Source organism: Balaenoptera acutorostrata, chromosome 6, assembly GCF_949987535.1.
Source record: "Balaenoptera acutorostrata chromosome 6, mBalAcu1.1, whole genome shotgun sequence".
Classification (NCBI taxonomy): Eukaryota; Metazoa; Chordata; class Mammalia; order Artiodactyla; family Balaenopteridae; genus Balaenoptera; species Balaenoptera acutorostrata.
In genome coordinates this window covers 62,334,280-62,357,739 of record NC_080069.1, presented here as the reverse complement: position 1 = coordinate 62,357,739, position 23,460 = coordinate 62,334,280, and the positions used below count along the sequence as shown (strand labels likewise).

Genomic DNA, 23,460 nt, shown 5'->3' with positions numbered 1-23,460 from the left:
CTAATTTTTTTTAAAACCCTTCTGTTAATATAAAGGATTGAAAATGAGAAGAGTATTTTGTTTTGTTTGCTTGGAGGGGGGAGGTGTCTGTATGAGTGTATGAGAAAGATAATTTGTACAATTTGTTGTCCACAGTATTCTAAATTTCAAAATACTTATAAAATCAGATGGGGAAATGAGGGACAGAAATGTATTACCTCCCCTTAAAATGCATCTCTTGATTCTCCTACTCAAACTGAATGCATAAAAACTCTTCACAAGCTGTGCGTGGTGATAATGTATAATAATCTGCAATGATTTGTAAAATACTTCCTATTCTTCAGTCATATTAATAGGCTCACAAGTATAGAGAAAAGATCTAGTTCACCCACAAATAGCTATTATAGCTGACTACATATGTGTGTTATATATTTCTACTGAAACTTTAGAAAAGTATTTCATGAAGCGTTTTATGTAGAACAATTGTCTAACAAATGTTTCTAAGAGAAAGGGAACCCATGTAGCTATAAACTATATCCCCTCTTGGAGATTTAAAATGTATTTGACCATATAAAAGGCTCTAAATGGCTCTGCAGTAAAGAAATCTAATTTTTTTGGCAAAACTTTTCCTAAATTGATTAGACTACTGAACTCTTCTCTTCACATGACACCCATTAACATCGTGAGCCAGTGTATTGCATAGCACATTGAGGGAAACATTCCAGTAGATTCTTATCATTTGGGAGGGATATATTCTGCAGCTTTTATAAATCCCCAAATTCATGAACACCACTGTAGCATACAATTTCTATCATAAATTATATGAATGTTGATCTTTATTGAAACAGTTTGTTGAATTGTCTTTCCTGTTCCTGTGAGGAATACATGGTAGATTCAATAATGTCATAAATCCCACTACCTTCCACTGAATTAGGCATTTATCTCTGCACTTATCCAAAAACACTTTGGTTAGAAACACCACTTCTTTTTTAACTTCTTTACTTTTTCTTCATTTCCATCATAAGGATTAGCAGAGGATAATTTGGGGAACAATTTCTGTCTCTGCCTCTGCCCCCCCCGCACACACACACATATACACACACCATTTTCATGCTTTTGTTTTGTTTTGTATTTTGTGGAGTAATAAAAAGTAAATTGTGGCCCAAGTTCTCAAGGCACTACATGCACATAATCAGAAAAAAATACGTAAGCAAATATGTATAATCAGCCTAACCCTTAACCCATAATGACCTACCCACAAAACAGGAATTTGGGGGGAATGTTGGTATCATATCTGAGATGGTTTTGGAGTCAAACAGAACTGGGTGGATTCTAGGTGACACTAAGTTACTTTATCTCTCTGGGATGTGCTATCCTCATTTGTTAAATGGGATTATAATAGTTATTTGAAGACTAATTGAGATAAGATGTAAATACCTGGCACCTAGTAACTCATCCAAAGGCAGTAGTAATCATGTAAGGAACAGCCTCATGGCTGAAACGTCATTAAAATCTAAGTCTTTAAAAATGACATGGGTGCCCATGTGTACAGCGATCAAGGCTAAGAGTGTATTTGATTTTCTCAACACCTTTTGCAAGCTAGTTCAGATTTATGCCACATTACAATTCAATAAACATCTATTGGGACACTCTTTTCCAGCCCTACATAGAAAGAACAATATTCTTTGACCCAAATTCTAGAAGCAGATAACCTTCCTGCACCAGTCTTCTTTTCTGAGTAGAGGCAAATAGGACACTAGTTTTACATACATCTCCATATCTTATATTTCTTCAGGAATTAATAGTCATTTTCTTTGCAAAGATGCCTGGACACCAACTTTCTACCTATTTCTATTTATGTCAACATGCAGCAATTTTTATTTTTTTTTTAGTAAAAAAATGAGTATTAGATGAAATTATGAAGAGCAGGTATTTATGGCAATGACTGACATGGAAAGAAAAATAAAATCACACCTATATACCCATTTTCCTAAATACAAGCTATTTTTTTTTCTTTTTATATCTTCTATTTGACCTCTCAAATACTCTCTATATGACCTGAAACAAAACAATGTGTGAGTAAAACATAATAGTAGAAAACCTTCATGTTGAATCTTCTTTCGTTCAACTTCCCTTCATGGCAGTGAAATGGGACAAAAATCTCTCAGATGTAATGTCACAGTGGCAGAAATACAATACACAATGCACTGTCATTTCTCTATGTCATACACACACACACACACACACACACACACACACACACACAGATGGAAACCCATAGCACAGTAGATGGTGTTTTATGTGAGGAAAATTAAACAAAACACAAACAATGGCTGGATTACTATGACAACAGAGTATACGCCATGGTTTCTGGAAACACTTGACAGCTGTTTGCAACTTTAACTGTTTGCTCTGGTACCTTATATCATGTTAGCAGCTCCATGGGCCTTAAAATGTGTGCCTTGGCCATTTTTTAAAAAGTTTCACTCATTCTGTGTGCTTCTAAGCATACAGAAATAAGGCCACAACAAGTGAGTCATGCTTAAGGCTGAGCCACTTCACAAGACTCACTCAAAGAGAACCCAGAAGGTCTTCTCATTGTCCTGTAGGCTATGGAGAAACTGCAGTAGTGAGACTGCGCTGGTCAAACTTTTTAAAATTACCTCAGAATTCTTAATTTCAGTCCATGTGAGTTTTAAGTGCTATCATCTTTTCTGCCATGGAGAAAAATTTCTGATATGAAATGAGAAGTCACCTTTCTTAAACAAGATTGTTAGGTAAAATTAATTTAACCCTCCGAACAATCCTGTGATGTAAGTATTATCGGCTTTATTTTATGAATGATGAAAGTTGAATTCAGAGAAGTAAAGCAATGTGTACCAAACCCACATTGTGAAAATAGGAAATCCTGGATTAAAACAGTTATTCTGAAATCCTATTCAATTCTTCCCAATTTGGACCTTCCTACGTCTTTTACTGCATTCATGAGCATGGTTCAGGGATTAATGTTTTGGGAACATCTTTGTCTAAGAAATATTTAATGAGGGCAAACAGTACAACTAAGAATAGTGCTATTGTTGTTAGTTTCCACTAGGTCTGTGTGTATATATGAGAAGGTTAAAAAAAAAAAAAAAAAGAAGAAGAAGAAGAAGAAAAGAAAAGAAATTCAGTGAACACTTTTGAAAGTTGATAGATGCATCTAAAAAGCAAATAATTATCTTCTCTCACAGATACCTCCAAAGAATCTTAACGGAAAATGGGAAGATGTGAGTGTTTTAATCCCAGATCACATTGAGGATCTTTCTAACTTTACTGAAAGATATTGGATAGATTATTTAATCCCCTTACGTATGGGTTTTACCAACTATAAGATCAAAATTATACAACTTGGGTGAGTTGTAGCAAGAATAAGTAACTTGATGGTGATAAACTTAAATTCACAATATTATTGCCTGTATAGTTTAATGCTTATTTACAATCAACTGACAATCCTTTATTGCCCAGATCAGGTCTAGATGCTCTGGGAGACAAAAATAAACATACGAAAACACATGTCCTCCTGGAGGAGCTCACCAGGAAGTTGGTGAGACAGAATTCACAGACATAAAAGAATTAGAATATGCTAGAAGACAATGTAGAATCAAATGGTATAAAGTACCTTGTCCCCATCTAGCAATTATTGTTAGTCACATTTTTTTCCGCCCAAACCAACTAAAGCCCCATTTACTCTGTAAAGTCTTCCCCGAATTTTCTGGCTCATAGCTTCCTTCCTTGATCACTTTTTATTTGAGCCGCATTTTAATCATCTTTTGTCAATTATTATATGTATCTTTGAATTTTAAAATTTGTTAATATACAACCTGCTTTCTCTACTAGATCATAAATCTCTTGATCAAAAGCCACGTATGCTTCTTTATTATATCTTCAAAGCCAGATGCTTTGTTTTGCACAATGGACGTATTGCTGATTTTTTTCCTGATTATCATGAAAACGATGACAATTACTAGTGAAGTATGAATTCACAGAATGGAGTCACCACAGGAACAACACTTATATGAATGAGGTTACATTTCAGACACACTGGATTCACTTGACCTTGAGTTCCTTAAGCACGAGGATTGTCTTTTTCACATGTATCCTTTGTTTTTGTCCTAGCGTGATGCCTGACATAATATCAACAGAGATGGAAGTGTCTGACAAAAGAAGGAAAGTAGGAAGGGAAGAAGAGTTGGAAGGAGAGAAGAAAGAGTCTGTTTACTAAAGAATGGACTTAAATATGAAAAAAAGTAGGAAATCCTAGACAAGAAGGACATTATTGGCAAAGGCAGAGTGGTTGAAATTGGCAGTGTGTGAGCGTGTACACATGTGTGAAACTATGTGGAAGACATTCCAGCTGGAACAAGCAATTTTCTTCGTGAGGCCATAGGACATTGTGTTGGATAGGTAAGATGTTTTTCATGCGTGGAGGTCATACTGTGAAAGTCAGAATGAATAATTTAGAACCGGGGCCAGAGGCAATGGAGCCATTACAGGTTCTTAAGATGATGAAAAGCATTTTTAGGAAAACTACTTAGAAACAGCAGCATACGAAGTAGACAAGAGAGGAAACATTAAAGGAAGAAAATCCGCTTAGATCCAACTGTGGTAATGTAATCATGGGGTGATGAACCTGAACTATAGCAGAGTCACCAAAATAGAAAATCTTTTTATTGAAAAATATCAGTAGGATTTGATGATTAACTGAATATAAGAGTAAAAGAGATAAAGACATAGTAAATATTGCCAAACTGCTAAATGATGAAAGAGGTTGAGCTCATAAATTGTGTTGCCATAAATTAAAATAGGAAGTACAGAAATAGCTGGTTTAAGGAAAATGACAAATTTAATTTTAGACATGATGATTCTGTGTAGCATGAGGTAGTAGAAAGAACATTATATTAGAGATAAATTTGCAAAGCCTCTGGTTCTGTGAAGAGCGTAAAGAAGTTACTTATGATGTTGAATTAATATTTTCATTAAGTCACTTAACATCTCTGGGTATTTACGTTTCCTAAAATATTAAAAGGGCACATACATTCCTGCTATAACTACCACACTGTGAGGATAAAAGAAGACGGTGATGGTTAGATTTCTTGGTTATTGTCAAATCTTATGTAAGTTATAAATCAGAGATCCGAGGCAGAGGTACAAGCTGTTGCCTGATCCATATAGAGGTGGTTTATTTGCTCTTTCTAGGATCTTACAGAGGAATGTTACTCTCCCATAGCTACTTTCAAAGGGATGGAAGATAAAACTGCAGAGAACACAGGATTTATTTTCTAAGAAAACAAATCCTAGGATTGGCCAAGCTTTCTCCTGTCAACGAAGTACCTCTATTTTCCTAACTATAAAGTAAGAACAAGACATCCCCAACCCATTTAACTGATTTGTTCCACAAGCTTCAGCAAACACAAGCACAGGGACATTGGATGGGTGGAAGAGGGAGAAAGTGGTGCTGGGTGACAGGGAAATACGGCTCTCTGAGTTACAGCAGATTTAAGGAAAGCTAGAACCAAATAGAAGGAAGGGATCTGATCACAGGGGATTTTGATGAAAAGGGGAGGAAGCATTCAATAATGATTAAGCTAAGGGCATGGACTCTGGAATCAGACAGAAGAGTGTTTATCTTGAGATAAAACACAGCTCCTAGCTGTGTGGCCACAGGAAAATTGCTGAAGTTAGCTAAGCCACACATTTTAACATGGGCACAGTAAGAGCACCCACCTCCCAGAGTTGTGAAGACTAGATGAAATACAAGTAAGTACTCCATAAATGCTAACACTATTAAAAGGAAACAGTGTTACATCAACCTGAATCAGCATGAGGACACCACTAATTATTTCTAGTCTTTAAATATAAGGATAAAAAGAGACAGAGAGAAAATGGAAGAAAGGAGAGCAAAAGAGAGAGAGAGGCGATAGCAGCCAGGATAGGTAAAGGAGAAATGGGATAAAAATGAGGGAAAATGGAGAGAGAAATTGACAGGGAAGAGCTGAAAAGAGCAATGGCGAAAGGGGACAGGGGAAGGACTCTTAAAGTTAACACTTACAGTTTGAAATTTCCACATCTTGTTCCTTGGTCATTGAAATAGATGTGGGAATTGATTAAAAGACAGAGAGAAAAATAATTTCATCTAATTATTTTCTGTTCTCCTTTTTTGCATATTTCTATAGCTACATAAAAATGCTTGTTTAAATAACGTCCATTGCAAGCCTTCTGAGTCAAATATGGTTTGGCCTTTATACACTATTTTAAACAAAGTGCACTTATATAATTAGGAAGGGTACCATAATACAAAGCAAAGATATTATATTAGACAAAGAAACTTAAGTTCTATAAAACAGAGTGCACATTCCAGCAAACTAGCAAATCTTTTTTATAATCCCTATTCATACACAACTCAGAATGATGTAATGCCAGGTTATATATCAACTAAACCATTCTTTCAATGAATCTCTGACCCAAATGCCTAAGGAGTCTGTCTGGAGTTTATGGCCTGTAGAAGAAATGAATAAACCCTGTGGTATGACTATCTATTATGGATTACTCCAGTTCTCACACAAGAACCAAAAATAATTCAATTTACGACGCTCACATTATGTTTAGGAAATGAAGATTAATAAGTGATGTAATTTCTTTGAGTTAGGACGTTATGCAATTTTCTTATGAGTTGAGAAATCCTTCATATAGAATGAGATTTACAGATTTAGTGACGAAGAGACTTTGAATGTGTAAGACATGTACATTCAGGGGTGGCCATGGGAAAACTGTGTAGCACCTAGCTTCTATCTGATGACCCATCACCTCTCAACCCTCCTTCCCTCCACACATCCAGATACACGTACCCAGAGACTCATCTGTCTCTCCGGACACAGGACACCCAACCAAGTCCCTACACTCTAGTTATGGTTTTGGCCCCTTCCCATAATGTTATCCCATCTCTCAAACTCCCCTACCTAGTTATTTGCTACCCTACATGGCACAAACAAACCAGGAAAGGGTTACTGAACATTCATAGATTGAACTCCTTTCTAGTTAACATATTTGAATGATAATGTTAAGAAAAAAAGTTCAGTGGGAGTGCTGTGGGATGATAATTTTGCTAGATCATTTATTAAAAATATAGAGCACCCATTATTTTATGTCACATATAGTCTGCTTTTGACTATGATGTTCCATGTTGTATCAGGTAATAATCCTACTGAATTTCTAGAGTTATTCTTTGCTCCCTACTTCAAAGTGTTATTCCAAAATCATATGCTATTCCAGAGTACGCAGCCTCCTTCACTAGGGAAAGGTGTAACACAAGTTTGCCATGAGGTAGCCAGAGAGTGATAATATTATTGGCATTGTACAGAGTTAGGGTTTTAAGATTCAGTATTAACAAAGGCTATTTAGAAAATCCCCCCGGATTCCCCTTCAAAAATATTCCACTTAATTTCTTTCTTTAGGGTTAAAAAACCCCCACTTGTTTTAAAATGTATGCATAAATATTTAAGAATAAAATAGAAGGCACTAAAAAGAAATTTTAAAAACAATGTTCTGAGGGTTTTTTTATAATTAATTATAGTTAATAAAAATAGAAAAGCACAGAGATTAAATTAAAACTCCCATCATCTTACCACATACACAGTGATACTTTTGATAAATTTGATAAATTTGCATACACATTTTATATGACTTTTATATACATCTAATATGTGAATGTATGTATGTGTATATACATATATGCGTGGCAGCTTTTGCTTGCTTGGTTGTTTTTCTTTGGGATTTTGTATTAAACATATTTATAAATAAATCTCTCCACATATTGCTGATTACCTTTTTAGAAATAAATTCCTAGAAAATGAACTGCTGAGTCCAATGGTTTGCCTGATTTAAAACCTTGAACACCGGCTCACTCAAAATGTTATCAATTTACATGTACATCAACAGTATATTTAATTCATCCCTGATATAGTCACAACTCAAGTGTTTTGAAATCTGAGATGGTAAGTAAACAAACAAATACTTTGCCTTCTGTTTTTCTTGTAAAGCAGTTGCAACAACTTGCTTACAAGAAATCAAAACTTGCCTTCTCAGAATCCCGTTATCCCCCTAAATCATCTCTAGCATAAAACCAAATCTGAGAAGATGAGAATGAGAATGAGAGGTGTTTCTGCTCCCAATTTGTACCCGGCTGTCTGATGAAACCGGCTGCTGTTGCAGCAGAGTGACCTTCACTGTCTGCAGGGAACTGTTAGGTTTGCGCTTGTCAGAAGCGCTCTCTGGCTCTCTCTATCTCTCCCCCACCCCCGACACCCATCCTTTTTTCCTCCTCCTCTCCCTCCCTCTCTTTCTTTCTGAGACCATATCTTGTCCTGTGGCACCTCAGATATTTATGATCACATTTTTCCACTGACCCCTAAGGATCAGCATTGACGCAAACTCAATTCAAATATGAAGTGTTTCTGGTACAGCATACTGAAATTTACCTATCGATAGAATTGAGCAATGTTCTTAAATCAAACCTTGACGTGTTTGAACTACCAAAGTATAGCCTAAGGTAATACGTCAAAGGTTATGGAACGGAGGGTCAGCTACCGCAAAACCAGCTACAACGCGTGGGTTGGGTATAGGAAGAGCACAAAAAGAAGAGATGGAGCAATGGCCGTCTCAGCTGCCTTTTATCTTCTGGAATGGCAGTGTGCCTTGGGCTTTTTCTTTCCCCTGTGAATTTGCCTTGCCCTTGGCATTTGCCACATCAGACTGGAAAACAGCAGTCACTCTCGTCAAAAGGTCATAAAACCTTCTGCCCAGTGCTGATTATTGCACAAGCTTTCCTACAGCACCCTTTCATGTTTGCTCTGCTCATCCATTTCCATTAGTTCTTGTAGAGCTATCTCCCTTTGAATGAAAGGATTAATTCCCACATCTATTCAGATCTGGGCTCCACCGAGTGCCAGATTTGGTCTCAAATACTGGCCCCTTGCTGGAGGAGGGAGTGATAATTCACACGAAACCAAAGGTGGAGAATAGGAACCTCCTAATGTCCCTTAATGATGCACTGTAAATGAATCTCCCATGAATGCACTTATTTTTTTCTAATCTATTTCACTTTTTAACTCTACCTCATTTGGAATTTGAGTTTCCCCAATAACATAGGAAGCAACTCAGTGTTGACTTCTTAAAAATATATGTGTAGCAGTGGAATCCCTTCACAGTTGTGAAAGAGGGCTAATGTCCATCTTTTAAAGAAATGGAAACAATAGGAGTTTGGGAATAAACTATAACTTAGGGCAAATCCCAGCTCTTCCACTTATGCTAATGAAACATTAGGTGAGTAGTTTCACCTCTTGGAGCTTGAAATTAATCTTATGAGAGCAGGGTTAATAAAATTTGCTTCTCTGGGTTGTTATGAGGATTAAATGATACAAAATATGTAAAGAATCTGTCATAAAATAATGTTTAATATATAACACCTACCCCTTTAGCCAGTGCTTTTTCAGAGTTTCCTCCACTTTATCACTGTGATTTGTGCTGCTCTGATTTAACAGTGCTTTTCTACTTCAAAAAATGTTCTTGCTGATTCATCAGATGGGCATTACAACCAGTAACTATCTGCCTGAATATTCTGAGGACATAATTACAGTATTTATCTTTTATATAAGGTGCATATACTCAGTATGTCTCATTATGGTCACAAAAGTATTCTCATTGAATCATACATACTTCTGAAAGAAAAGCACATTATCTGACTCTCCATGCAGCAAGCTTACTTAATAGCTTAAGAAGGCTAACTTTCAACTGTTGAGTAATGCTCTTAAGTCCTAAGACTAAGATCTGCAATTCTGCTATGGGGAGTTCTTGAGTTTTCACTCTCAAATAATACTAACTAATTTATGTGTGTCTTTACATATAATCCTTATGATCTTTTCAAAATTAAAAAATGCATAAAACTTTTATTTCTCTTCCTCCCAAGACTTTTGAAAGGCACTTCTGCTTTTCCTTCTGTACCTATGAGGCTAAGAATAAGGAGAAACTAGAAGCCTAAAATACGGACAGGAACTGAGATATTCATAGGATATTACCAGAAGTGGGCATTGATCCTGAAGCCATGACATTCAGGTGGGAATTCTATGGCGTGTGCCAAATCTACAGGTCAAAGCTCTTGTGGAAAATCATAGTTCTCTGTAAACTTCTTGGACACCATCCTCTCTGTGAGCATTCACCATTGCTTTTTTCTAACCTGATTGGGGTTCTAGTTCAATATGCTTAGCTTCTGTGTTCCATAAAATCAATACTTCAAATAAAATCTGTCAAAAAATTTTCAAATCAATTCATAAGTTTGCTTCTAAGCTAGGACATAGAAATAGGATATTTCTTTAGGCCTTTTATTTTTATTTTTAATGTTTATACTATATACTGTTAGAGCCCACCTCAAATTCAATTTTAGAAATTGTCAAGGTATTTGGTGAAAGATATCTAAAGTGGATTTATGAATTATGTCCAAGATTATGTAACTGGATTTCAAGATAGGGATGTTTCTGTGATCAAAGTTTTCTAGTCTATGAAAGCATACTTTAAAAAATAAAGCTAATAGCTGTTATTAACTAACTCAGAGGTGATTATTAATAAAGGAATAAATACATTTTTACTGATTAGAAAAGAGACTGCTAACTATTTCTTTTCTGTGGCTTTAAGCCTTCAAGGTGACCTCCATACATCACTGCCAAATATAAAAAAGTACCAAATAAAAAGAAGATTCCAGTTCTTTCGTATTATTCACAGCCTCATGTCTGAAATGGACCTGCAAGACTTACTTCATTCCACAGTGTTATGGGTTGAATTGTGTCCCCCCAAAAGATATATTGAAATCCTAACCCTATCGTACCTCAGAATGTGACTTTATTTGGGGATGCAGTTGTTGCAGTTTTAATTTGCTAAGTTAAGATATACCAGAATAGGATGGGTCCCTAACCCAAAATGACTGACATCCTTCTAAGAAGAAAGAAATTTAGACACAGACACAGAAGGAAGACAGCCATGTGATGATGGAGGCAGAGACTGGAGTTATGCTACCACAAACCAAGGAATGCCTGGGGCTACCAGAAGCTGGAAGAGATGAGGAAGGATCATTCCCTAAAGTCTCCAGAGGGAGTATGGCCCTGTCAGCATCTTGATTTTGGACTTCTCATCTCCAGAACTGTAAGACAATAAATTTATTTTGTTATAAGCCACTCCATTTGTGTTACTTTGTTATGGCAGCCCCAGGAAACTAACACAAGCAGTTTTATGAGACCCCTCATCTTCCTACTTTGACTTTGGGACTCACTTCCCCAATTATCACTTTACCCAACACTTAGGCTTAAAGCTGAACTGCTTTCTCTGGCTTTGAGTTTTTATCTCTTTTCTTAACTAGAATGAATGATCATCCCCCAAGATTTTATGAAACAGAGGTACACTGGAGCTAGCCCATACCAGTTTACAGCAGCCAATTGTTAAATTTTTAGGAATTTTGTAAGCCAACTGCTAAACACAGCCATTATTTTAAAAATTACATTGTATAAGTTTTAAATTAGGTAAATTATTCTAAGACAAATGTAATAAATATCAAAACTCATCACTTCCTATTTGCTTGACTACTTTTTACGATAATCTGTGCTCTTGAGGCTATTTATGTCAAATTTATCTGTTTGGTGGAAACAGTTGGGGAAAAATGTGCTATTGCTCACTTTTTCCCAACTTACATTGGTAGCTTGAAATCAGCCATGGTGGGAATACTTACACCATGAAAACTGTCAAAAGCCACAAGCCAGTTATTTTTATATTTTCCAAGAGTTAATTGTAAACATTGACCAGCACTCCACCAAAATAACCTTTAAGCCCAGTCAATAAGCCAAACTAGGATGACTACAGAGGAAAAGCTCGTGGTTAGCTTTATTAAAGATATCTCTTTTCTGGGCCCTGCTATGCGCCTCAGTAGAAATTCAGAGCTCAGGACAGCAAGTAAAAGGAAATAAAGGACTCTATTACAAACAATGAAGACAGAGAGATTTGACAGGGATTATGAAGAGGGGATAAGGCAGACTTAGATGCTGGTGACCTATTTTTAGTATTGTCTAGAAAACCTCTCAGGAAAGTGTTTAGCTCTGATTATAAATATTAATTAGACTCCAATCAGAGAACTATTTAAAGGATCTGTGCTCCTTAGGGAAAGATATTTCAGATAGATAGATAGATAGATAGATAGATAGATAGATAGATAGAGGGATATATATGGCATACACATGTATAAGTTGTTCAAGTTGGTAATAAACCAGATGATTTTTCTTAGTAAAACAGACCCAACCAAGCTACAAAATTACAGTTGAATTAAATGACTCTATAGACAGGCAGGGTAAAATCTTCATAGCTTTAGCAGATAAATAATTCCACTACGTATGGATATAGGATCAACAGTCTTTAGTTCTGCTATGACACCTTCCTTGTTAAACACGTCAACAGCTGAACAAAAATATTTAATAGGAACAGCACCTCTACACATTTAAAACAAAGATTTAAAGAACCTGATACCCATTACAGAGTTACTTCCTAAAATTCTTAAAGGTAACTTGAGGCTGTTAACTGTTTGATATTACTCTGCACTGCGGGGAGTGGAATCTCAGGTTAGAGACTCTGCCCTAGTCCTTGAACTCTGTGCCAGCGAGAGTTGGGAATGCTGCAAACTTTCAATCAGTGCCAGAGAGAAGGTAGGAGGCCTTTTTTTTTTCTTTTCACCTCAAGGCCAGCAGCAGATTATGGAGTGGCATTACTCACACCATACAAAGTCTTGCTGAGTCTACTTTTGCTCTAAACACTGTCTCATACCAGGAAGTGTTCTAAGGGTGGAATGTGTGAAGCTTGCATCACATCACTCTGTTTTTGTGACTGAGGCATTCATTTAAAACCTGTCATCTGAGTCCAACAATGCTCCCACTTCATTAGCTACCAGATTTTTTTTTTTTTTTAATGATAAATAAGAGTCTCTCTTTCCTTCTTTGTGAACACAATCCAACTGGGGAGGAAACCCAGTCTCTTAAAGTTCTCCATAGTTTAATACCCATTCTTAGATTCCTTAGGCATTCTAAATGGAAAAAAGGCAAATCCAGCTCATACATAAGGCAGTCAGAAAAGGACGCATATAATAAGGTAGTCTGGGTCTAGAAAATTATATTACAAACACAAATAATAGAGTAACAACTTTTATGGTTTTACTTTTCAGTATGTTAGGCTTGGGGAAACAAGCTGAGTTTAGGTTGTTGCTGGAAGATGCTATCAATTAAGGAAACAAGAGGTGGCTGGAGAGGGACAAGAAAAGCAGAAGCAGGAAGGGAGCACTGCTGAGAGAGAGGGACCAGATAAATATAAAGAATTGCTCTGCAGAGTTTTTCCCTCCTATTTCTTTCTCTGTTCTCCCCACGGGCCCTCTTTTTTGCTGATGACCTCACTTCCTCCCCAGGCCTGTTACTGCAGTTCTTGTCAACTAAACCCTCAAATCAACATATAATATAGGGCTAACAGCAATTAGTTAAGCCTCTCACACATTTTTTTTCATCATAGAAAAATCTTGAAGACAAACAAAATATTCTCAAGACCCAAAAGTAAAAAAGATCCTTATTTTTGAACATTTTGGGCAAGGAATTTTCTCACATCAGACAACATAAAGCAGTAATGACAGGGTTAACACAATCTATTAGAGGCCTAATAAGATTACTGTGATTCTAATATGTTTTGAAAATTATCATTTCGGCATTCAAAACATCTCTATTTTAAACTAAAATGTCATAAAGCATTAAGTTGAGAAATTTTCAAAGGCTTATCATAACTCAGCTTTTCTTAAAAAGCTCACATTTGTTTTATATTGCAACAGCACAAAATATGAATTTACATACAGATCATGTTTTTACTTTTGGAGATGTTTTCTCTGCAGAAATCTAAAATGAAAAAAATAGTTTTCTATTTTTGAATTATCTTCGGTATCAAATACAATTTTACTGTCTGTGACTCACAGCAAAGGAGGTGTTCCTTTTTTGTACAGTTACACTGATGATAATTTGACAATAAACTATTTTTATGGACCAAGTTCAAGTTAGATAATGTGTTTGCACGCTACTCTTCTCAGCCAGCCCTATGCTGAACTTTGTAAGGGCTTTATGACAAAAAACAAAACAAACAAACAAAAACAAAGCAAAAACCTCTTTACTGAAATTCAGGCTTTCCATAATTACATGTTAGAGTGCAATTCTTATCCAATGAGCTTGTGGTTTTCCAAATTTAGGACAGAGCATGTAGTTTTATCAGTGAGTTGAGATTTAGTTTTGTTTTCCTTTGATTCCATAAATGGTTGTTCCAACTCTAAAATGGGCCACTTAATTTACAACCGTTTTCTTCATTTCTTTTTAAGAGAAGGAATAACATACAATTTCTGACATGTTGACAAGAGAACTTCAGCAACTTTCTCCCTGACATGAAATATTTCACTCAGAAGGCCTGTTTCCTATCTATCCTTAGGCTTCCTGGATGAGGCTCAGCTAAAAAAGTACTCTGAGATGTATTTGCCCATGTGCTTATAAGTGTAAAACCTGAGTGACGTCTCTGGGAAGGACCAAGAACACAAATACTTATTTGTCCCAGAAAGAGAGGGGTCTCTATTTTGAAATATCTTAATGGAACCCCAAATATTAGAGCTTCCTAGATTGAAAATAGTACCCTCTACTTGAAGATTCTTAACACGAATTCAATGTTGAATCAAACCTATAATCCATATAGCTCATAATAACTTACTTGGTAGAAATATCTCAGATCAATAGATGGCAGGCTTTGGGTTTCTTTCAAATAGTTGAAAAATATAGATAAATTATCAAAGACAACTTTTCACTAGTTTTACCTTAATTATGGAGAGAGAATGTTGAGTATAAGTATCTCAGCAACTTTCTCCTTTTAAAATCCACCACCATCCTCAGTAGTCATATAGATTATTCTGGCTATTTAATTTTTCACATCTGCTTGCGGTGACAATGTAACATTTGGTAAGACAATTAGCTTTGGTTGCACATTCTCACTGAACTTTTGGTGAAATTAGTACACTGTATATTAGTACAAAATTATTAGGAAAGGCTTCTAAAGCTAAATTTTTGTCATTTAGGAAGATGGGGGTAGGGAGTGACACTACATTTAAAGTCATTCTTCTGCCTCTATGGTTACCAGTCCTAAAAGTTGTAGCTACCCGGCAATTTCGCTGGGAAAACTGAAAATCTAATCCCCGTATTAGGCACTCCCAACTAAAACAGGATGTTGAAACTACTACTGGCAGCAGGGGTAGGAAATTTTCCGTTGCTCTTCTTGCCTGTGTTTTACGGTACAGGGGTTGGCCCTGGTTTGGTCCACCTGCCAGCCGAGCTTAAAGTTTCCGAGGCTTGGGGGAACACAATGACTTGGATCTAACAGCCTAAATCGGAAGAAGGGAATTTGTGCTGCATCGAGGAAGCCGTTAAACTCCTGCTAAGCAAACTCTCTTTTCTATGCGTCTATGCACACGACCGACCTCCTCTATCACTGACTAGAAATAATTTCTGACAATCCAGGATATTCCGAAAGCTTGGAGACATATGGCTGGAAAATGAAACTACCCTGGAGTTTGGCCACATCATTATTTTGTGTCGCATGGTACCAGATGGGCAGTTGGTGAACGGCGCTGGGATGTGAACGGACAGTTTAACAATGTGAATTTTTTCCCCCCGTAGAGCTAAGACAGACTTCATTTCCCTCTTGTCTTTCGGTCTCTAGTACTTGGAATTTCCCCCTCTCTGCAATATCAATTAACTCAACTTTGCAGTGGGGTAGCCAAAAAGGAAGAGGATGAAGAGGGCTCTATAATCCTAATAAGTGGCGAAGGAGTCACTGCGCCCCGGGAACCGCGGCGGCGACCCGCCCATCCTGCGCGGATTTCAGGGCTGATACCGCGCGGGCGGTTATGGAGCGGACCGTGAGCTTGATCCGCCGAGGATAGAGACCTGGGCTCGGTAGGGGCGTGCAGATCTTCAGGCGGACTTGGAGGCCCCTGTTGCCTCTCATCCGTAGCGTTTTATAACCATTTTCATCGTTCTTCAAAAGTCATGGACGACGGCCCGCTGCCCGACCTCCGAGACATCGAGCTGAAGCTAGGGCGCAAAGTGCCCGAGAGCCTAGTGCGCTCGCTCCGTGGGGAGGAGCCGGTGCCCCAGGAAAGGGACAGAGACCCCGCCGGGGGGAGCAGCGGCGGCGGCGGCGGTGGCGGAGGCTGCAGTAGCAGCAGCAGCAGCTGCAGTTTCCCTCTCTCCCTGTCATCCTCCTCTTCGTCCTCCCCGACCTCTGGCTCCCCACCACCTAGCCATTCCAGTAGCGCCCTGGAGAGGCTGGAAACCAAGCTTCACCTCCTCAGGCAAGAGATGGTGAGTGTGGTTCTCCAGCTGTGGGAGTGGGAGCCCGCGCAGACGCACTGGGGGGAGATCGGAAGATGCGGGCGGGGGCAGAGAGGGCGGCCGGGGCGGCCGAGCCGAGCCACGGGTGCGTGGGAAACACGGGGAGGGGAGCGCGCGGCGGGTGCGCATCTGGAGGCAGCAGCCGGGAAGCTTGTTTACCCGAGACTTTGCTCGGTCACGGTTTGCTAAGACGGCAGAGCCTGCCCTTGCTCTGTGTACTTTCTGACGCCCGCCCACTCCCTGCTCCCGGCTCTGACCATTGAGATGCCAGTCCGCAGCCTCCCAGGCACAAGCCCGCCGAGGGGGTCTGCAGTTACTGCACGCATCTGGGGCCTGCTGTGCGCCGTTCACACTTTCAGTTCAAAAGGTGGCTCGGTCCGCTGCACTTACTGCAAAAATACTTCCTGGTTTGCCGAAAGGTGGCGCGGCGGGGTCCCTGCAGCCCTTCTTCCTGGCTCACTCCTCTTCCACCACTACCGCCCCGCCCCTTGGTGCAGCAGCCGAGCAGTTCCTAGGCCACTGTTGAGCTGATTCTCCACTGCTGGTTCTGAAAACAATGGCCCACTCGTCCTTGATGTCCTTATGAATAGCTTGTCTCATGGTTGATCCAAAAGAGCAGGTGATCCCCAGGCCCAGGGATTTGCTAATGACCACTTCCTACCCTCCCCCGTCAGTCCTCAATCTGCAATTGTTTTCCATGCTGTTTGCAAATGTTAGCCTAAGAAGAGGACAATGGGACTAGGAAGGGTCCGAGAATACTTGTTATTCCGGATGTACTTAGAGGGAGACACTTATTTACTTACCATGAACTCAGGCAAGTCACTTAACCTCTGTGGACCTTGGTTTATTCGCACAATGAACTGCTTGGAGGAAATGATTCCTTCCTTAATCCTTTTAAGAAGATGACCACAAAACAACAGCATTTTCCACCAGCTTGGAAAGGAGGAAAGTTACATGTGGGGCCTCAGCCACTTCTACATAAATGACCCTATCTACTGGGGCTTTGCGTGAAAAAGAAGTAACCGGTGGTGTTACTTTAGCTCCACTCTTTTTGCAGTTGGAACACTGGGAGGGAATAAATTCCAAGCATAAAGTAATCTTGGCAAATATACTAGTGCAAAAAGCCATTCTTCAGAGATCATGTCCTATGCTCAGAATTTTTACCACACTATCAACACAAGGGCTCTAAAAACCTCTCTCAAGATCTTTTAAGCTGGTCTGCTTAAGAACTTTAGTTTTTATGTCTCAAGAACCCATTTTCTTCCCAGTTTGAATGCAAATATATAGAGACAGACATATATAGGTCTATGTATGTGTGTGTATGTATATGTGTGTGTATTCATACACCATGTGTAATGCAAATGATTTTATTACTCTATTCATGTTTCACTAAATATACACACACACCACAGGTTATACATGTTAGTTATTCAACAAGTATTGACTAAGCGTTGACTATACCTGGTAATTAACTGGGTGCTCAAAATACAAAACAAAAAGTTCGAGGAGCCTATTTAGGGCTCTCAACTCTCTTGCACTCATTTGCCATTTATTATTTGTAGTATATCAAGCCAAGTGTGCTGAAGAATTTTGTAGGGTAAAAAAAATCTGGTTATTTTCAACAAAAGACATTTTCTAGCCTTGTCTATTTTTCTTAATGAAAATGTCACAGAGTTAATAAAAATCTGTTTCCCCAAGCCAGATCTTGTTATGTATAATGATTATGGTATATAAATATATACATTTTAAAAAAGCAAGCAGAAACAACAACAACAGGAGGGGCAGATTATTAAACTGACTATTCATTATATTTTCTATGTGAAGCATAGTTATCTATGAACCTAGGAGAATTTATGCCAGAACAGATGTTTTGTGTTCAACTCCGTACTCTAATAAAGGTCTCCTTTATTGAGCAAACGATAACATTGGCTATGGGAGTTTAGAGGGAAGGGATCGAAAACAGGTATATTCCCCTGCCAATGAGACAGTTTTCCCCCATTTTACATAACTCTTACGGGTACTAAAAACCCCAGCTTCAGCATAATTGCAAAGCAACAGATTTGTTTTTATGCAGACTTGGCAGTTTAGTTATAAACATGGAACAGATGCAGTTGTGCAGTTCTTCGTGTCTCCTGGCATCCCCATGTCGAGAAGTTGGGCGATGCCCCTGTGAGTTTTATGTTCTTTTCTGCTCTCTTCTACGAGCATTGAGTCAGCCTCCTTGATCTTATGCTTGACCACACATTTCATGCTCATTACTTTGAGCGGTTCACAGATTTTTCTTCTGGATGGTCTGGAGTTATCAGGCTTCGTTCGGTCCTGCCCTCAGAACTCCTTCCTAAGAAACACCTTAGCCATGTACAGGATTTTCTAGAGACTTCCAGGAATTAAGCCTTCCTTCTTTGCCTATGAGGATGGATGTACTTACCACTGACACAAGGCACCATAGACTTGCAGGGACGGAGTCTCAACACTTAAACTTCTTTACACCTGATCTTCTCATTGTCTCTCTCATCTCCTTTTATGGTTTTATGAATCATTTCCTTAACTCTTATCTGTAAATATTACAATCAATGCTCTTGAAGTCTGTAAGATGCAGGTGGAAAGGAAGCAAGATGAAAGAGATTGAAGTTGGGGGTGGGCGGGGGACTGTTTCTGTGGCCAGACTTCTTCACCTTGAAACCCTTATTAATAACATAAATAGCACGATACATAATAAAGGGTGTGGGAAGGAAAATATTGGAAAAGAAAATTTGCAGGCATATGTTTGATACAGTAGGCCAACTCAAAGTAACCATTCAGGATGTTCTGGAGAGGAAGCACATTTTCCCAATGTGTAAAATATTTGTTATTTTTAATTTAAAGATAAGGAAATTTGACAATAAGCAAATGCAGGGATACACATAGGAAGTTTACAATGAAATCAGAAATAGATGTCAGACTTCTGGTACAAAGTCTGCCCAATTATATTTGTTCACTGCTTTTCAATTCACAGTGTTTTACTATCTGTCATATTATTTGAGCATAAGGTCATACTGGGAAAGAAGTATTTTCATCCACATTTTGCGAGTGAGATCATTGTGGCTTAGAGATGGTTGAGAAATCAGGCCAAGGTCACATAGCTAATTAGTCAACAGAATCACAATTTGAACTCATATCATCTGACTCCATGTACTGTGCTTTTCCCCCATTCTCGTCTGCATCCCAATAATTTCTCTTCAAAATACAGAATAGTTTTTATAAATCTGTGGTAAGTCAGCAATCCCTAGAGTACTAAGGAACCAACAAAAAGAAGCCATCAGGATGCATGTCAAGGGTTGTTTCAGATATGGGTTCATTCAATAATCAGCAAATATTTATTGAGTGCCAACAATGTACCAGGCCAGCCTGGAGACCTTGGGAATATAGTACAAAATGGCTACTTTAAAAAGTCAGTCTTCGGAAGAGGTCCTGTCCTATGTTTGGACTTTTCATTCCACTGTCTATGCAGACTCTTTTTGCAAAATTTTCTTAAGAATAAGACTTTAAGCATTACTTATCAAATACCGCTCTAAGTTTTAGAATGCCTCGTAACATCTGAAATATTTTTCCAGTAAATGGAAATAATCTCTGTCAGAGTCAATGTTTACCACTTAGTAATACATTTTATACTGCACTTTTCTTTTACAAGATGTTCAAAGGATTTTAGTGCTATCTCAATAATGTCCATATCATACCTCTAGTTTAAGAGTGAAAATTATTTTCATCGATTTACTCTGGAAAAAAATTGAAATGCATAAGATTATAAAGGCAATCACTAAAGAATCAGAGCCTGGAATTAGAAGGGATCTAATGGACCCTCCCAAGTTTGCCTTCCTAGATAATTACTGTTCAGTCATCAAAGTATAGTTTGAAATGAAGTATATACTACCTATTGATGCCGTATTCCAGATTTTAGTCAATTCTGTGTCACGCTGGAATGGTTAATGCAGTGCCGTTATGAATAACTAATTTGAAGATATTGTGTCCTGATCCCATATTTTTAGCAACTACATATTTGCACAGCAGCTGTGTAATAGTGAGAGATAAACAATTTCAAGCTAGTTACTTGTCTTACTATTAAAGCATTCAAATACCCCACCTGATTCCTCAACTCTTGCTTTAATAAAGTTTTCTAGGCAATACATAGGGCTAGACACAAACACACATAAATGATACCAGAAGAACATGAATCAAAATGTCAAAATTTTTGAGGATACAATTGTACTTGGTTTTTATCAATATTTTTTCTTATTGATCTTTTCCATGTACCCCTACCCCCATATTAAATGGCTTGCCTATTTTGTAATAAAAAAAATTATTTTATATTTCCTCAAAAAGAGATCATAATTTCATTACATTAACTTCACAACTGCTTTGGAAATGATTCAGAGTAGGCTAGGAGCTTTCTATCATTTGTTCCATAATACTTTCAATAGTATTTTTACTATTTTATCATTTAGTTTTTTTTTTTTAATTGAACAAAACTTTAAGGAAAACCCTTAGGTATATAATTGAGAAGCCGTAAAGTGGAAGGCGTCTTCCTTGATGAGTTCACAAGATAGCTGAAAAGATAAAATGGGGATATAATTTTGCCAGACAAAGATTGCAAACCAGCACATCAGCACATACACGATGCCATAGTGGAAATCAGACATAAGTGTTGAGATTAAAAGATAAAGCTGAGGAGATTTGTCATGGCAAATGTGCCTTGTACAAGGAATTAAAAGTGCTGATAGCTATGCAAATTAAGGGCCTAACATTAGTGATAAAGACATCAAGGAGATGAGAAAATGTGATTCTTAAACAGTGGCTGCTTCTGTCATTTTGCACATGGAATGTTATTATACTTACTCAATCTAATAAATCTTGTTGATACATGTTTCCTTACATAGTGGCTAAAAATTGACAGCAATGCAGACAAAGGTAGTAATTTTACTTTGCTTGAAACACATAGATAGAATTCAGAAGATTTATACATAACTTGAAAACAGTGACATAGCCAAAAACTGATGAGCCTTGCCCTGTCCCTAGGAATGTACATTGAATGGAAAGAATTACCTTCCATTCCATTCAAGTTATACAACCATACTGCTCTGATCTTGAGAGAACACGAATTTTATGAGAATTTTTTAACTTTTCATAAAAGATGACGTTTACTTCCTTGGTAGCATAAAAACATACAGTTTACTTTCCATTTTATAGCAATGAGCCATAATTAAAACACTTTCTCACATATTAAGACTTTTGTTTTTGAAGATACTACTTCTGAAACTGGGATTCATGGCTGGAGTCTCTGGGGTCCCTGAGAATTTGTTACTTTTTTCTTTTTTTTTTTTTTTTTGGTTTTTCTTTGAAGAGCATTCCTTTTTGGTTGTCTTTAAAGCTTGTTCGTTCACTACTCAAGTGGTAGACATCTGGTTTGGGGGAAGTAGGCTTTGGAATCAGACAAGCTGGGATTCCAGTCAAACCTAGAGCAAGTCAGGGTACAAAGAAACCACAGGGCCCACCAGGTTGCCAAGGCTCCGAACCCTACGCTTACAGAGACTTTTAGTCCATCCTCCCTGGTGGGAGGGCCTGTCCAGCTCTCAGCGACCTTCCTACTAGTCTTGGCTCTTTCACTCACTGGCACATGGCATCGAGCAAGTTATATAACACTCTAGGACTTGGCTTTCTGTTAACACAGTGATAAAAGCATCTCTAGTAAGGCATCATAAGAATCCAATGAAATAATACAAGAACATCAACTATTATCAATGCAGTCAAAAGCAGTAAGGATGATGACAGTAATATGTATTATGTCAATTACATGGCTGTTCTGTTGATCTTACACAAGCAGTCCTAGATGAGACTAACGAACGCGCAGGCATCTCCTCTACCAGACTGACTCTCATAGCACTTCCCGTGTCATCAGATCTTCTGCAGAGACTACCTTTCCATGCAAATGCAAAAAAGAAACATGTGCAGCCTTTCCCCAGCTTCAGTACAAGCAGAGTATAGTAGCACAGATTAAGGAATTGTAGAACCTAATCTCTGGTAGTTAAGGAAGTCTGAGGAATTGAGACTGGTATTTGGTTACTTATAGTGAGACTTTTCTATGTACAAGGCACTGTGTTAGTTTAAGGACTTATATGTAGTATCCCATTGAAACCTTATAATAATCTTAACTAAACATATATTTCACAACAATTTTTATAGATAAAGCACTGAGGTTTACTGTTAATGCTCAAGACTACTGAGAGAGTAAAGGAATGAGCTAGGTTGAGGTCACAATCTGACCTTTAAACCATGACTGCTACTACATTTCATCCTTTAGACTCTAAAGTTTAGAGAACACTGCTGCTCATGTTGACACCCAGGAGAAAAATGTACATATCTGATCTTCTTCCAGAATTTAAAAACATTAAATATGGTAAACTATGTGGTTATTTACCAGAAGCCCTTCAAGGAGGAACAAGAACTAAAGATATCTGTCTTAGGAACATGCAACATTTGGATGAATATATTCAAAAGTCACTTGGTTTCCAGCAGTTGTACCCTTTCTTTTTGTCTCCATCACCCACATCTTCATAAATACTTCTTCCCACTCCACAAGAGCTGCTGGTGAAGAATTCCCTGACCTGACCAGTTCAAGGCTCCCAGCTCAGTAGTGGAGCTCAGCGGTGTTCAGGACTTGGAGCTTAAAAAGCTTGCTATTGGTAGCATTTTAGTTCCCTGAGACATTCTGTTCAGAATAAAGCTTGGATCTTAGATAACTCACTAGAAAGTAGTAGAAACTGGGAATCCTGACCCCTGCCAGGACTTCCCAGCTGCGTGCTTGAAACACCTTGATCCAAATTGTGCTCGGTGTAAACTATCCGTAGAATTCATAAGGAAAAGATTATATTTTCAAACATATTTCAAAAGTCTCAGTCTTAGACTTTAAAATAAAACCCGAATTCTT

General features: G+C 38.0%; 1 protein-coding gene across 1 annotated transcript in view; it reads left to right on the top strand.

Annotated features, from left to right (window-relative positions):
* The first annotated feature begins 15,341 nt into the window (after positions 1-15,341).
* Positions 15,342-23,460, top strand: part of LURAP1L (leucine rich adaptor protein 1 like) — a 47,708-nt gene continuing 39,589 nt past the window's right edge. The window contains exon 1 of the mRNA XM_007176745.3: positions 15,342-16,469. Within this exon, the coding sequence (XP_007176807.2) occupies positions 16,155-16,469 (315 nt within the window). The 5' untranslated portion in view covers positions 15,342-16,154. The remainder of the gene's footprint in view (positions 16,470-23,460) is intronic.